The 15,416-nt window shown below is 38.7% G+C and overlaps 1 protein-coding gene across 12 annotated transcripts in view; it reads right to left on the bottom strand.

The window, feature by feature from the left end:
* The window catches only part of LTBP1 (latent transforming growth factor beta binding protein 1), a 387,020-nt gene that overhangs the window by 113,055 nt on the left and 258,549 nt on the right, over positions 1–15,416 (bottom strand). For 9 of the 12 annotated variants that reach the window (XM_073897251.1, XM_073897253.1, XM_073897250.1 and 6 more), the window contains 4 exons: positions 14,788–15,015; positions 12,675–12,697; positions 8,803–8,902; positions 8,193–8,291 (listed from right to left, as the gene is read on the bottom strand). In XM_073897251.1, the coding sequence (XP_073753352.1) occupies positions 8,193–8,291; positions 8,803–8,902; positions 12,675–12,697; positions 14,788–15,015 (450 nt within the window). The remainder of the gene's footprint in view (positions 1–8,192; positions 8,292–8,802; positions 8,903–12,674; positions 12,698–14,787; positions 15,016–15,416) is intronic. The other 3 variants (XM_025868030.2, XM_073897256.1, XM_025868029.2) reach the window with 1 other exon arrangement.

Genomic DNA, 15,416 nt, shown 5'->3' with positions numbered 1-15,416 from the left:
CAAAAGACACATGAAAAGATGTTTAACATCACTTATCATCAGGGAAAATGCAAATCAAAACCACAATGAGATATCACCTCACATGTGTCAGACTGGCTAAAATCGACAACACAAAAAACAAGTGTTGGTGAGGACATGGAGAAAAAGGAACCCTCGTGTACTGTAGGTGGGAATGCAAACTGGTGCAGCCACTGGGGAAAACAATATGGAGGTTCCTCAAAAAATTACAAACAGAACTACCATATGATCTAGTTATTCCACTACTGGGTATTTACCAAAGAAAATGAAAACACTAATTCAAAGGGATACACACACCCGGATGTTTACTGCAGCTTTATTTACAATCGTCAAACTATAGAAGCAGCCCAAGTATCCATTGACAGGTGAATGGACAAAGGAGATGTGGTATATATATATATACAATGGAATATTATTCGGCCATAAAAAGAATGAAATCTTGCCATTTGCAACAACATGGATGGATTCTAGAGAGCATAATGCTAAGTAAGATAAGTCAATCAGAGAAAGACAAATACCATGTGATTTCACTCATACGCAGAATTGAGGAAACAAAACAAACGAACAAAGGAAAAAAAGAGACAAACCAAGAAACAGACTCTTAACTATAGAAAACAAACTGATGGTTCCCAGAGGGGAGTTAGGTGGGGGGATGGGTGAAATAGGGGAGGGGGATTAAGAGCACACTTGTGGTGAGCACTGAGAATTGTTGAATTCCTATTTTGTACACCTGGAATAACAATAACAATGTTACCTTGGACTATTATCCCATTGCCATCACAAAGCAAACAATGCTAAAAAGGCATTCGGCCATGGGTGTGTCCAAGTGCCCAGTGTAAGAAGACCAGGGCCTTAAGCACAAGCTAGAGCAACAGCCTCCCTGGAGGGGTCTGTGGTTTGAAACAGAAAAACAGGTATGCTACCATCACCAGTAACCTACAATGCATTCTTCATGAGGATGTGAAAAAACAGTGCTTTAACAAAGACTCCCTATGGAAATGACCCAACTTAGGGCTGAGGTTGCTTTCCAAAAACCCAAACCACATTATTCATTTCTCATCAAGTGTTATTCACTGTGCTGTGACTTTAAGACAATTGGTGCAAATCATTTGGAAAGTTGCTAGACTTTAAAAGGAAGCATATGAATACAGAGCTGCAGTATCTTCTTGGATGTCACGCATTTACAAATTAATACCTTTAGTGAGCCTATTTATGCTAATTCACTATCAGAAAAATAGACTGGCTTAGTCTGTATAATGTAAAGTCACAGAAAACATACCGTAATTCAAAAGGCTAAAGACATGGGTAATTAACATGACTGCTTAAAGTTAAGTGACTGGCAGTAATGCAAAAAATGAATTATGAAACATATAGAGCATAATTAAGCATTGACAGGATAGGAAAATGCTGATTTGTTAAAAAAAAAATAGTTGGTTACAAATACAGAATATAATCTAAATTACAATATTATACAGAAAAGAAGACAGGAAAGAAAGAAATCTCAATGTTATGATTATGGGGATTAGTATTTTCTGCTATATTTTTCGGCATTTTTCAAAATTTCTACAATGAGCATGTATGATTACTTTTATAATCAGAAGTCTTCCTTAAAAAAATGATCATTTCTATGCCACAAAAATCTGAAGGTAAAAGGTAATCTTCTCTAGGTTATAATCCTAGACACTTAGGTAAGAGTTCTCTTCTCTGTTTATAGGAATTCTTTACTAGAACAGTGTGAAAATCACATCTCTAACCATCTATTCCATATTGTAGGAAGACACCTTCTCTGAAAATTATTCGTATTTACTTTTCTCGATTATCTTTGTGATTACTGATCTTCCTCTAGAGTTTTCTCTGCCATTTTCATAAAACAGAAAAGACATATTGATCAGATTTGCAAAAAGAAAGATCAGAAGATGAATTAATACAGTCAGGCAAGGATTCACAAGTTCAAAGGCTATAAATCTGGGGTTTTCATGCAACACCGGAGCGTGACTCACTGCCCCAACGCCCATACATACCAACCTGTTGATTACCAAATATCTATAACTTTTCAAGCATAGCTTTAGAATGGAAGTTTTACATGTGTGAACAAAAATCTTCAAAACTATGTGATATTTAATTCAAATATAATACATTCTTACACCACAGTCTGCCAACATATTTAAATTGTTTCTTTTTACATCAGCTCTAAAATAGGAGAAATACTTAAGAAGTATACTGCTTAGTCTTAGGAAATGAAGTGAATATAATGGCCTTACCTTCCATTTTAGTATCTTAAATAGAAGCTATGAGGATATTTATGAGGCATGTTTGAGGATCTTTAGCTGATTACCTCACAGATAAAGTATATAGAGATACAGCTTAAAAAGGTTGATCCCATCAAAAACTAATGATGTCTGGTGATTAACATAACAATAAAAAATTTAAAGAAAAAAAAACACCACCTTTTTGCACTAAAAAAAAAAGGGTTATTCCCAGTTGGCAGGGCACTAACATATGTTAAGAAAATGTTACTCTGACACCACTAGAGGGTACTAAGAGATACATCAAAGGAGTGGAGGGACATGTACTAAAATATACTTGATTTTCTACCCCGTTTGTCCCATTTTTTTATATAAGTGATTAATTCATATAACTTTCATCAGTTTGGCCTCAGAGCTTCCTTCCATCCATCTGTGAGGCAGGACTCCACCCTTGTAAGTAGAAAGAAGAGTTGTAACACCTTCAAAACACCTCAGAACTTTTAAAACAAGTCTCCTAATCACCTCTTCCTGTGCTTTCCCCTCCTTTTCTATTAGATTTTCATTCTCCAGGATGTATTACACAGAAAGGCGAGTCCTGAGGTATTGTCTTGAGGAAGAATTGGAAAAATTCTCTCATTTTTCCATGTTTTTTTAGGGAAAAGACATTATGTTTTTTATTTTTCTAAGAGGTCACTCATACATAGGGATGTGAACCTGTTTCCACATAATGAATCAGCTTATGCTGAAATGTACATTTCTTTGAGCAGACTGTGTGGACATAAGCACAAGAATTATGGCAAAGCCTCATATAGGAAGCACTAATTATTGGTCTCCAGGGTACTCTAGTTAATGAAAATGTCTAGTCTTCTTTAACATGTTTGGTATCCCAAAGAGATCATCAAGATGCTCTTCCCACTGGATTCATCCCTAACGCCCACCACATGTCCCCTGATCCTCAGGACCACCTGACACTTTCTTTACTCTCTGTGCCCCTGAGACAACTTTAACTTTCACCAGGTCAAGGACCATATTCTGTTTCTTTCACCAGAGTGCCATTTAAAACCTGGAAAAAGAGTCATGACCAAAAGCCAGTGGAAAACCAAATACTCTACTTATCCCAGCAACAAGGCCAACAGTGGATTTAAGAGTTTGGTATCTTTATTATATTTTTTTTAAAAATGAAAAAGAAAGCTTTTTGCCAAAATATGAAAATGAGTATGCTGACCTTTGGCTTTTTTCCTCATCAGATGATTACTCAAAGTAAATTAATGAATTAATTAATTAATTAATAAAGCCTGGAAATATTAAAGTACAGTGATTTTACATGAAAAAAGGAGTTCATTTTCCATCAGCAAACATAGCTTACTGAAGCCGTAAGGACGCCGGCAATACGCTTTAGGAACAAACATTTTTTAAAGGGGTCAATTCTGAGCTCTGGAAAAGCTCTGATGAGCAAATAGTTTTTATAATGTTTGGGCCATGATAATTACAAAGGTTTCCACATGGTAGTCATGGAAGTCAAAGAATAATTTCTGGCTGTTATTCGAGGGCCATGGAGGAAGTCTGGGTAGAAGAGGAGGAAGGCATCAAATGTTAACTCATGGAAAGGTTTACAAAAATGCCCCGGCTTCCTAGCTGCCCCATAATGAGCATAAATTGTCCCACAACAATTGAAACAGATGTTTCCACTTTGTAAATATTTGCCAGAGGTTTGATTTTCCAACCTACCCTTGAGCTATTAAGACACTATGCTAAATCAAGAATTTATATGCTGAAATGTATAATTTATTTGGAAACAGTATGCCAATAATGTCGCAAGCCACCAAATCAGCTGTTAAGAGTGGAAAATATCATACTTATGTCCTGCAAATATGTGGCTCACTTTATAATTATAACATGTCAAAGTGTGTCTGAAGAAATCTGCAAAGGCTCCTTCCAATCTCACCACCATAAAGATATTGTCACTGAGCAATGTGGAGCTGATTTGTTTATTTTAGATTCCTATGTAATATTCTATTCCTTTCTTCAACTTGTGAGACAAACGAACAGTGACAAGTAAGATTTACCTCCTCTGTGTTTTAGGGGAAAAAACCATTGTGTAACATTCCGGACAGAGCTGATCGGATTGCTCCCTCAATCTACATGTTTGGCTCTCATATCAAATCAATGGGAACATCTACAGTTTAATTTAAATTTGACATAAAACAGTCTTCTTGTTCTAGTGTAGATTACCGATGATTGTGTAGCTCTAAAGTTGCAAACCATTTTAATTCAAAGACTATAATATTCTCCCTAAGGATTGTTTCAGAAAGATTCTTCTACTATAGGAAGTAGGAACACCTACAAATGTTGCATAAAATTTTAACGTCACTTTTTTTCTGGAAGGAAATATTCATGCTTCAAACATGCGATAGCAGATGTTGGCCGTGTATCTCTGCCAAACTCGAATTAAGCTGTCTTCTAACAACTTCATACAGCACAGCTACGTTTTTTTGGTTTTTTTTTTTTTTTTTAAATCAGCTCTGTAGTTCAGTTGAAGCTAAGTAACTTCAATTTGTTATTCCTCACACGGAATAACATTTGCATTTAAATGGAAAAACTGCATTTATCTAGCCAAACTTAACCCCTACAAAGCTAGCTTGCAAGAAGTCCATCCATTGAAGTCAGCCATTGTTAAAAAAGCACAAAACTGTATTTATACACTGGAAAACAGAAATATAGAAATACAGTATTTAAACCTAGTACATTACATTGTCACACTGCAATTTTCCTTTTTAATAATATGAGGTCAACAGTGAGAAGATCCTTGCTGTCCAAGATGGTGTATTACATCATTGTGTATGTTACAGCGCATAGCAGAGCCTCTCACAGATGTGCTTAATAAAGCGAGCAGACACATAAATGACTTCAGAATAGAGAAACGGTTTTAGCCATGGCCATTAAAAAACAAACACTATCGTATCATTGTATCACTCTAGAAGCACTGAGAAGATCTGATATTTCTCTATCACTTAACTCAATATTAAGAGTAAAATCAAAGAGCGGTTGCAATGCAGTAACTGGGGAAGGCTACGGCTCTGGCTACAGGTGCCCTGAACTGGGTAAAAACACACTGTGGTCCATGATGCGACTCCACACTCCTCTGTCGAGTGCATTTCATCTTGGAACACACAGGTGCTTTTTAAAAACACCTTCCAGGGGTGCCTGGGTGGCTCAGTTGGTTAGGCGACTGCCTTCGGCTCAGGTCATGATCCTGGAGTCCCGGGATCGAGTCCCACATCGGGCTCCCTGCTCAGCAGGGAGTCTGCTTCTCCCTCTGACCCTCTTCCCTCTCGTGCTCTCTATCTCTCATTCTCTCTCTCTCAAATAAATAAATAAAATCTCAAAAATAAATAAAATAAAATAAAAACACCTTCCAGGGGTACCTGGGTGGCTCAGTTGGTTAAGCATCCAACTCATGATTTCGGCTCAAGACCAACATCACGGGTCCTGAGATCAAGCCCCGTGAGGGGCTCTTCGTGGGCTTGGAGCCAGCTTGGGATTCTCTCTCTCTCCCCCTCTCCCTCTCCCTCCCCCACCCCCATCACCCCGCCCCATCCACTCTGGACATGCACTCTGTTTTTCTCTCAAAAAAACAAAATACTTTCCAGTCTGACATCTCAGTTCAAATATCTAAGAGAACTTACATCCACATTTTTGAGAAAATAGCCAAAAGTTTTTTTAACATATAAAAATTACATATTTTATATAATTTATTTTACATATTTTATGTAATTGTACTGTTTTCAACATAAAACATATACATATTTAAGGTGTACAACTTAATGTTTTGATATACACACACATTGTGAAATGATCGCTATAATTTGTCTAATTAACACACCAAGCACATTTTTACTTGAAAAATTATACATATCATGTTTCTGAGGAAAGAATATTTTAAGAAAGTCTGCAAATTCCTCTATTAACTTTTTGTTATACACGGCCAACTTCATCCTGACCTTAAGTTGGCATGACACATCTTGGTGATCTTTTTCTGACTATAGAATATTTGCCCATTATACAGTATATGGAAAATAGAAAAGATTCTACCAATACCCCCAAACCTCTTGGATCCTACTATAAAAAATAATCACTGCTAATATCTGGCATATTTTCTTCCAGTATTTTCTCAATGTATAAGTCTTTTTTATATAACTGGCAATAGTATTCTACATTCCTGCATTTTCATATACTTCATCTCACGTTTAACAGTATTTTGTGACCATTTGCTGCTAGATTTTAATAAAAATTCTTCAAAAATACTGCATTTGATGGCAGCATCATGTTCTAATGCATAGATGTAACATAATTATCTACTTCCCTATAGTTAAATGTTTAGATTGTTTCTACTTTTTCTCTATTCTACCTGGTGCTGTGGTAAGTATCCATTTATATAAACATTATCTCAGTCTTTAGGGACATTATTTCCTCACACTAGATATTTTAATATAGGATTACTGGATCAAAAGTTCTGAACATTTTTTTAAAAAAATTTATTTATTATTTATTAGAGAGCGAGAGAGAGAGAGAGAGAAACAGCATGAGAGGGGAGAGGGTCAGAGGGAGAAGCAGGCTCCCCACTGAGCTGGGAGCCCGATGCAGGACTCGATCCCAGGACTCCGGGATCATGACCTGAGCTGAAGGCAGTCGCTTAACCAACTGAGCCACCCGGGCACCCCTGAATATTTTTTTTTTCTTCAAAGATTTTACTTATATTTGACAGAGAGAGAGAGACAGCGAGAGAGGGAACAAGCAGGGGGAGTGGGAGAGGGAGAAGTACGCTTCCCGCCGAGCAGGGAGTCCAACGCGGGGCTCAATCCCAGGACCCTGGGATCACGACCTGAGCCGAAGGCAGACGCTCAATGACTGAGCCACCCAGGCGCCCCTGAACATTTTTAAAATTCTTGATACATTATGCCAGTTTGTGCTTTCCAGAAACATTGACCAGTTTACATTCCTTTTGGCAATGTGTTTGACTTCAATTTTACTCTAGTAAAAATTAAATGCTAATTTGATAATAATTATTTTAATCTGCATTTCTTTGATTACTGGTTGACATTTCCTATTATATGTTTTTCTATAAATTATCTGATTATATTATTTCCCCATTTTTCTATTAGTATTTTTATTGCTGATCTATAAAAGCTCACTATACATCAAGGATATTGACTCTTATGCTGTTGGTTTGTTTCACATTATGATAAATGTTTATAATGTGTCACTGATTAAAATTATCATAAAGAATTTTGAAAATATATAAAAATATATCGGAGAACAAAGATTATCCACGATCCTATTAACTGGTGATGAACACTTTGATGTACTTTTTTATTTATTTTTTTGTGTTTTATTTATTTAAGATTTTACTAATTTATTTGACAGAGAGAGAGAGAGTACAAGCAGGGGGAGTGGTAGAGGGAGAGGGAGAAGCAGGCTCCCCACTGAGCAGGGAGCCCGATGTGGGGCTCGATCCTAGGACCCCGAGATCATGACCTGAGCCGAAGGCAGATGCTTAACTGACCAAGCCACCCAGGCACCTCTTTGATGTGCTTTCTGTCTCTCTTTCTGTGTTTGTAAACATTTAAAAAATAAAATTGGAATCATACTATGTTCCGTATTGCTCATTTTGCCACAAGCATCTCCTCATGACATTAAATATTCTTTTACAACATTAACAGCTATGTAATATTTCACTGTATATGTACCATAATTTATTTAAATGCTCCTCCTTTTTAACAGTATTTAGATTATTTCCAAGTATTTGCTATTATGACTCACCCTGCCATGAGCAATCTCATACATTTGACACAACTGTGATACTACATTTAACAGGAGGCTCACCCCTATGTCTCCCGCACAGGCTGTGGAACAGAATACCATACCTACCTGTTACTTGAGTAGGTGCAATCACTTGGCTGGCACTTGATGTAGAAGCTTCAGGAGCTACTTCCACAGGCACAGGAGGTGATGTTTTTTCAATCACTACTACATGAGGAAAGAGGGGATGAAAAAAGTTAAAGCCTGTTAGGTGCTTTGAGATCCCATCCCAAAATGCAAGCATAATTTAATTCTAGTAACATACCACAGTCGTGCTTGGATAATTAAAGACTCTTAGAGATCCCTAAAGCTCCTGGTATTAATCTATAGCCTCAGTTTCAACATTTAGTAAGAAAATATGAGAACAATTCAGAAGCCAAGAAAAATGACACTTCATCAAATGATGACCTTCAAAAGCGTTCTAATAATATATACCTACTCCTGGCCACAGAAAATCGTGAGAAACTTACCTTCCTTTTAGTCTTCTAAAACTTACATGACCATCCCCACACTAACATTACAAGTATATTAATATACTTAAGTGTATGTTTCACATGGCATTTCACATATGAATTCTAATGATTTATCAAACTTTAAAATCAAAGACAAAAGAATCCTTATCTTACTCTTTTATTCACTGATAATACTCTTACAAATAGCACAGATCAACAGAGGTTACCTGGAAACTGTGGGTGCAGATGAATAGTTGAGATGCCTGGAGAAAGCTGGGGTTGACCAGGCTCAACTTTGGTGTTCTCTTGATCCAATGAAGGTATTTCCTGGGTGGTTGTATTAAAAAGAAAAAAAAGAGAGAGAGAACTTAAAGTAGGAATTATCTTTAATGTTCACATATTACTATCTTTATTTAATTCTACTCTTAGAAAGGCAACAAATATCACAGTACATTGGACAACAACCTGCGCAATCATGTGGGGGAAAAAAAATACACATACAAAGTGTTGCTGAGCCACTTTTGTAGCAAGCCTTTGATTCCCCCAACAGCGCTGACCCACGTACACACCCTCACCCATGGCCCAGGGGCCCAAAGCAAAAGGTCCCTTCAGACGTTGTAAACAAATGCGTTGGCTCAGGGGCCAACATCTGGTCTCAAACAAGGCAAAACTAACCCCAAAGGAAAACTAAACTATCCTCTCCTGGACATGGTGCTCTGCCCTAGGAAGATGACCAGCCACACTTTGCAGAGTAACTAATGGGTACTGCACATGTGTCATAACCAAGAACGTACAGTACATTAAAATATTTTAAGCCAGGGCGCCTGGGTGGCTCAGATGGTTAAGCGTCTGCCTTCAGCTCAGGTCATGATCCCAGGGTCCTGGGATCGAGTCCCGCATCGGGCTCCCTGCTCCTTGGGAGCCTGCTTCTCCCTCTGCCTCTCTCTCTCTCTCTCTGTCGCTCATGAATAAATAAATAAAATCTTTAAAAAAAATAAATAAATAAATAAATAAATAAAAATAAAATATTTTAAGCCAGGCAGTCATTAAGGCCTTTCTGAACCTCCCAACCAGGAACTTTGCACCTCCAGCTCTCAGCATAGGGGTAGTCAAGCACAGCAACAAAAACACAGGGGCTTGGACAAGCACCCAGGGCTTCCTCACGCGTAGGTTGCCCCCTCTCGTCCCCCAGACCAGAGGTGAAGAAACAGGCTTGCGGCACCTGTGGCTCAGCTTCTAGTTACAGCTGCTCAGGGCTCCTGCAGATTGAACTGTGAGGCCAGCAGACACACAGAGTGGGGCCAGCGTGCCCGTGCCACCATATCCTTAGAAGTGTTCATCAGGTTACTTGGTCATGGCTGCCCAGCACACCACTGCCATCTTCCCGAAAGCTCACTCCCCAGGTCTGTTTCCCTCTTCATCGCTGTCCTAACTTCAGTTATCTCCTTTTCTGCTTTTTAAAAAATAGATAACCTCTCTGAGTATCTCATCAAAAACCCAAATTCGTAGGCGTGAGTATTTACAGTGTGACTCCATTTAGATCTTCCACCAGCACCTCAAATCCATCCCCTCCAAAGCCCTGCAGGTTCTCATTCCAAGGTCTGCATTTCTGTCAAGGCCACAGGGATTAAACCGGCCAGGTTTCAAGTCACCTTGTGGTCCTTGCTCTTTCATTCTTCGTTCCAAGCTCTGCCCATCTGCACTGCTCTTGATGTTTGTTGACCTTTCCGTACCCATAGCCCCCACTGTCCCGGTCTGGACTCTCTTTCTCGTCCTGTTTATTATAATTATCTAATTGGTCTCTTAAGCTCCCTCTGTCTCCCTGTCTCAGTTAATCCTGCCGTGATTCATCTTCTAGAAGGACTGAGCATTTATTACTTTTTCCCACATTTTCCCTCAAGAATACAGGCCAATCGGGCACCTGGGTGTCTCAGTTGGTTAAGCAACTGTCTTTGGCTCAGGTCATGATCCCGGAGTCCTGGGATCGAGTCCTGCACCAGGCTCCCTGCTCAGCAGGGAGTCTGCTCCTCCCTCTGACCCTACCCCCTCTTGCGCGCTCTCTCTCTCAAATAAATAAATAAAAAATAAAATAAAAAGAATACAGACTAATCTTCCATTACCTATTAAAGGTGACCTCAATCAGTCTCTCAATTGCAGCCCATTCCCTGCAGCCCATGGTCAATGCCAGCAAGAAGCAGACCATCATCAGATGTTTATGGATTCCTGAAACTTACAGAAAGAATTTCCCCCATCAGCACGGGACAGCAGACTTCCTCATCAATGCTACTTCTCCACTTGACAAGTAGAGTCGAGAGAGAGGAGCACGGTATCTCGCCACTGATTACAACTGCCGTTTGGATTCCAAGCCTTCCAAAGCAGCCCCAAGTTCTCCTTCCAACCAAGCCTCTCCTGCTCCCCTAACTGACCTCTTGCTGTCTCCTCCATCGCACCTTTGCACATATAATTTCCCACCCACGGGCTACCCCGCTTTCTCTTCATCCATCTTTAGTATCATGAGACCTCTGTGAGGAGTCAAGACCGCAAAGACTATGACTGCATTTTTCCCACTGCCTCGTCTCCAAAAAATTTACAATGTAAGTATAGAAGAAAATGTTCAGGCCCTCTTTCAGATCCTTAGTGAGAGTTACCATAAACTCCATCCTCAACAGTGAAGAAAACAGAGATTATTAAATAAGATGAGGTTGGGCGCCTGGGTGGCTCAGTCGTTAAGCATCTGCCTTCGGCTCAGGTCATGATCCCAGGGTCCTGGTATCGAGTCCTACATCAGGCTCCCTGCTCAGCAGGAGACCTGCTTCTCCCTCTCCCACTCCCCCTGCTTGTGTTCCTGCTCTCGCTGTGTCTCTCTCTGTCAAATAAATAAATAAAATCTTTAAAAATAAATAAATAAATAAATAAGATGAGGTTATCAGGGAGCTGGCTGGTCTGTTCATGCCTTGAATGATTCCTTCCCCATATCAACCAGAACTGAATTCAAAATCAACAAAATTGCAAACTACTGCACACTACTGACCTTTAGAAACACAATCCAGGAGCTGTAAATGTGCGTATAAAATATGCATATGTGTTGTACTTCTTTTGGGGTCAATTTAACAATGCTCTTCTTTGTTGGGTGCTGTCACTCTAAAATCCTACGTCTTTGTTGTCTGGATTCTTTTAGCACTTAGGTTAGAACTCTGAAGTTATTCTATCCTATATGCATAAGCTAAAAATTTTAAAACTATTTATAGTAATTTATATGTGTTTGTGCCATTTAAATTCTAACACTTGTCATTCTTGTCTACTGAGCGATATATAAATGTATGAAGATTTAATAACGATCTAATTTTCATGTTATTATAGAATCAAAGCAAGATTCAGATGGGGAACAATATTACATAAACAGGACTTAGATCCAGCAAATTTCTATATTTCCTATGAATAAATCTCACAATTCATGGTCCCATTTTATGCCAAAAAACCAATAGGCTGACTAAATACTTCTCTGAAATTGCTAAGAACCAATATTCTAGTAATGAATTGTAACTTCCAAGAGTAAGCTCTGTTCTTCTTTTAATGTAATCAAACACGCATGTTAAATTTTAGCTGTTACTGGAACACTACATCAAAAACTAATGATGTAATGTATGGTGATTAACATAACAATAAAAAATTTAAAAAAAATTTTAGCTATTACTTAAGAAGAACTTCACTCAGTATATATGCACCCTAAGAATTCACAAATGCATGTACACACCGGAACCTTTCCTTCCGTCCACAGTCCAGGCCACGAACTGACTTGAATTCTGTGTAAGCCTCTGATTCCTTCAGTGCCACCTTTTTCTCTCACTAGAATTTAAGTTCCATGAGAACAAGGAGTTTTGTCTGATTTGTTCTCGATTGTTTTCTTAACTCAGGATAGTGCCAGTTATGTAGCAGGGGCTCAATCAGTATTTCTTGAATGAATGCTTTATTTCCTCAAACCAAATAATGAATAATAGGCATGTTACTGTATTTAAGTCTAAAAAAATCCATATGTATTCTAAAAGGAAATCATTGTGACAGTAAAAAGACAAAGACCTGCAAATAATGAAAGAATTACCTTCTCAGGGGGTACAGTTGCCACTAAAACCAGAAAAGAAAGGAAGACATTAGTACAATTGAAGTCAATTCACAACATAATAAATTTTTAAAAAATGACAGAAGTCCACTGCCACTCCAAAAGGATTAAAAATGAAACAAAATCAAATGCAGAATTACTGTCATCTACCATTTTGGAGAATTTTACACATGACCAAAAGACGAACTCTCCATGCTGGTACCATTCCTTAGCTACAAAAGTTCAGGTAGATGTGATAAAATTGTTTCCAACTCCCTCATTAACTGGAAAGGTTAAAGGAAACAATACTTCCTGGTACATTACTTTATGTCTAATCTCAATTTTATGGAACTTCCCACATCAAAAAAGCATTTTCATTAATTGGCCACATACTTATCCTTATCATAATATATAATACTTGATGTTAATGTTAAAAAAGAAAGCCACTTATTTCAATAAGAGATCTAAAACCGGGTACTGTACTCCTAGTATGTATTGAAGCCCTGTGGGCATCGTATGATAAACTAACTAAATTAGAGGGAAAGAACTCACAGGCCAATAAAATCTAATTAGAGATTAGCATCAATATGTTGAACAGATTACATATTACACAGTCATGACATTATTGTGAAGCGGTGGGAGTGGTTATGCCTTTGGATTTAGAAAGACTTGCTTCTCATTAATCAGTCCTTAGTATTAGTCCTCAAGCTTATGATTAACAATTACTGGGGTTTTTCTCATTAGTCATCATCCCCATAAACATCAGTGTTCAGTGTCGGTAGATGTCTAACTTCCAAAAGCAATCAGGACACCAGATAGCTTATCACTGCTGCTATATTCTTGTGGTTGGAACAGCCAACTAACGGTCGGCCCTGCGTAACCCACCAAAGAAGTCTTGAGGCAGAAGCTGGACCAGAGCCCATTTCCTCCTGCCTGTGCAGAGCAGGAGTAGTTGCAAACATCTGGCCATGATACCCCGTGCAGAGGAGCAAACCGGTCAATACTGTCAATTCTAGGGGAGGTCCTCCCTGCTCTGCCTAACAAGAAGGGCCACAAGTGAGACAGTGAAATAAAACAGGCCAGAACACAGAAAGATTCAAAGCCCTGGAAAAAGACCTCTCTAGAAGGCAGCTTGGCCAAGTTCCTGATTCTCCACTAACCTAGATACCTTCTCTCCTCACAAAACCCATAAATGGGCACCTTAAATTCTGACCCAACAAACTGTGAGAAGCCAACAGGGGCTTCATTAAAGAAAATATATATTCTGTACAAATCTAAAAATGTTTATTCTTTCTATCTGGGGGAAACATTTTTAGGATAATAAAGATATTCAAGGAATTGGAGATGCTGGCTTTTATCTAGAGACAAGGTCAATTGTCTCTAGGCTCCTAGAATATAAAGCCATACTCGCTTTCTTGGAAAAATGTGCTCCTTGGCCCCATTACATACGCTTCATATGACACTTGGCAAGCCATGTTCCCTCTCTAGGTCTCAGGCTTCTCAGAAAGTCAATGAAAGGACTGTGCGAGGAGACTTCCAAGATCCCTTCGATGGATTCTCCTGTCCTCCTCCTTGGAGCGCCATCATCCCTGACTGTCCGTTGCCCTCTATTTCATGGAAGCTCAGTCAATGCTTTAACTTCTTTAAGTCTGTGGATTCGACTTTGTAAAGTACATAACTATTTATTAAATGGCCCTCTAAACAAAGAAATGAATTAAGACTATTCCCTAAATGATCTGAATTACCCTTCAGGAATAAACACCAAGAAAAAGTAGCCCCCAGCATGTCCTGAGATCACCGTGGAATAGCGTTAGCTGCTACAAACCTATTACTCTACAGAGGTGGTTCTCAACCAGAGGTCATTTTACCCTACAGGGACATTTGGCGGGGCTGGACACCCTTCTGGTTGTAACACCTGGAAGGGGGGACGGTGCTACTGGCAACTAAAAGTTCGAGGCCAAGGAGAGGGCTGAACATCCTACCACGTACAGAGAAGCCCCTCACTAAGAATTATTCTGAAGTATCAATAGTGCTGAGGTTAAAAACCCTATTCTAGAAGGGTACTGACAGGGAAACCAAGACACACAAGACCTCCTCGATCTATTTTCACTCTCACCTTCTGGCTCCGCCACTCCTGGCCCGTGTTCCTGGGAGAAGGTCAGGGCCTCCACTGGCTCTTCCTTGGCTGGGAGAGGTGGAGGATGAGTACTTTTAGCAACAGGTTGAGTGTTCTTTGGCTTGACAAATACAGGTCCTTTACCTACATGGTGATGGATTGGCCTGCGTCTATGAACGCCAGAAACCGTATAACCCATTCCACCAGGACAGATTTCCTTAAAAGCAGCTAGATTTGGGATGGGAAAATATTCCTTTTAAAAATCTAAAAGTGCAAACTTATACAGAGGAAAATATCATGATGAGTATTTCTTAATAAATCACCATTAATATAGTTACATTTAAAAATTTCAAAAACAGACGCATAATGCTTGAATTTCTGTTAAACTTGCATATTTACAGAAAAAACCCAACCCTTTCTTTTACTCAACATTTCTCCATCTGTTAATTCCTTATCAATATTATATTTATAGCATATAGAGAGCATATATTTATATGATATATATCAGCAACCAATTAGGAGATATCATATATACATTTTCTATATTTAATTTTCTCTATCATATTATATATCACATATATGAAATATATGTAATGTATTAGGAGGTTTTCATGTACAGAAGATACTAT

This window comes from Callorhinus ursinus, unplaced genomic scaffold (assembly GCF_003265705.2).
Source record: "Callorhinus ursinus isolate GAN/ISIS: 27379988/994484 unplaced genomic scaffold, GSC_fseal_2.0 scaffold10, whole genome shotgun sequence".
Classification (NCBI taxonomy): domain Eukaryota; kingdom Metazoa; phylum Chordata; class Mammalia; order Carnivora; family Otariidae; genus Callorhinus; species Callorhinus ursinus.
Note: the sequence above shows the minus strand (reverse complement) of the source record. Positions and strands in the feature narration are given on the sequence as shown.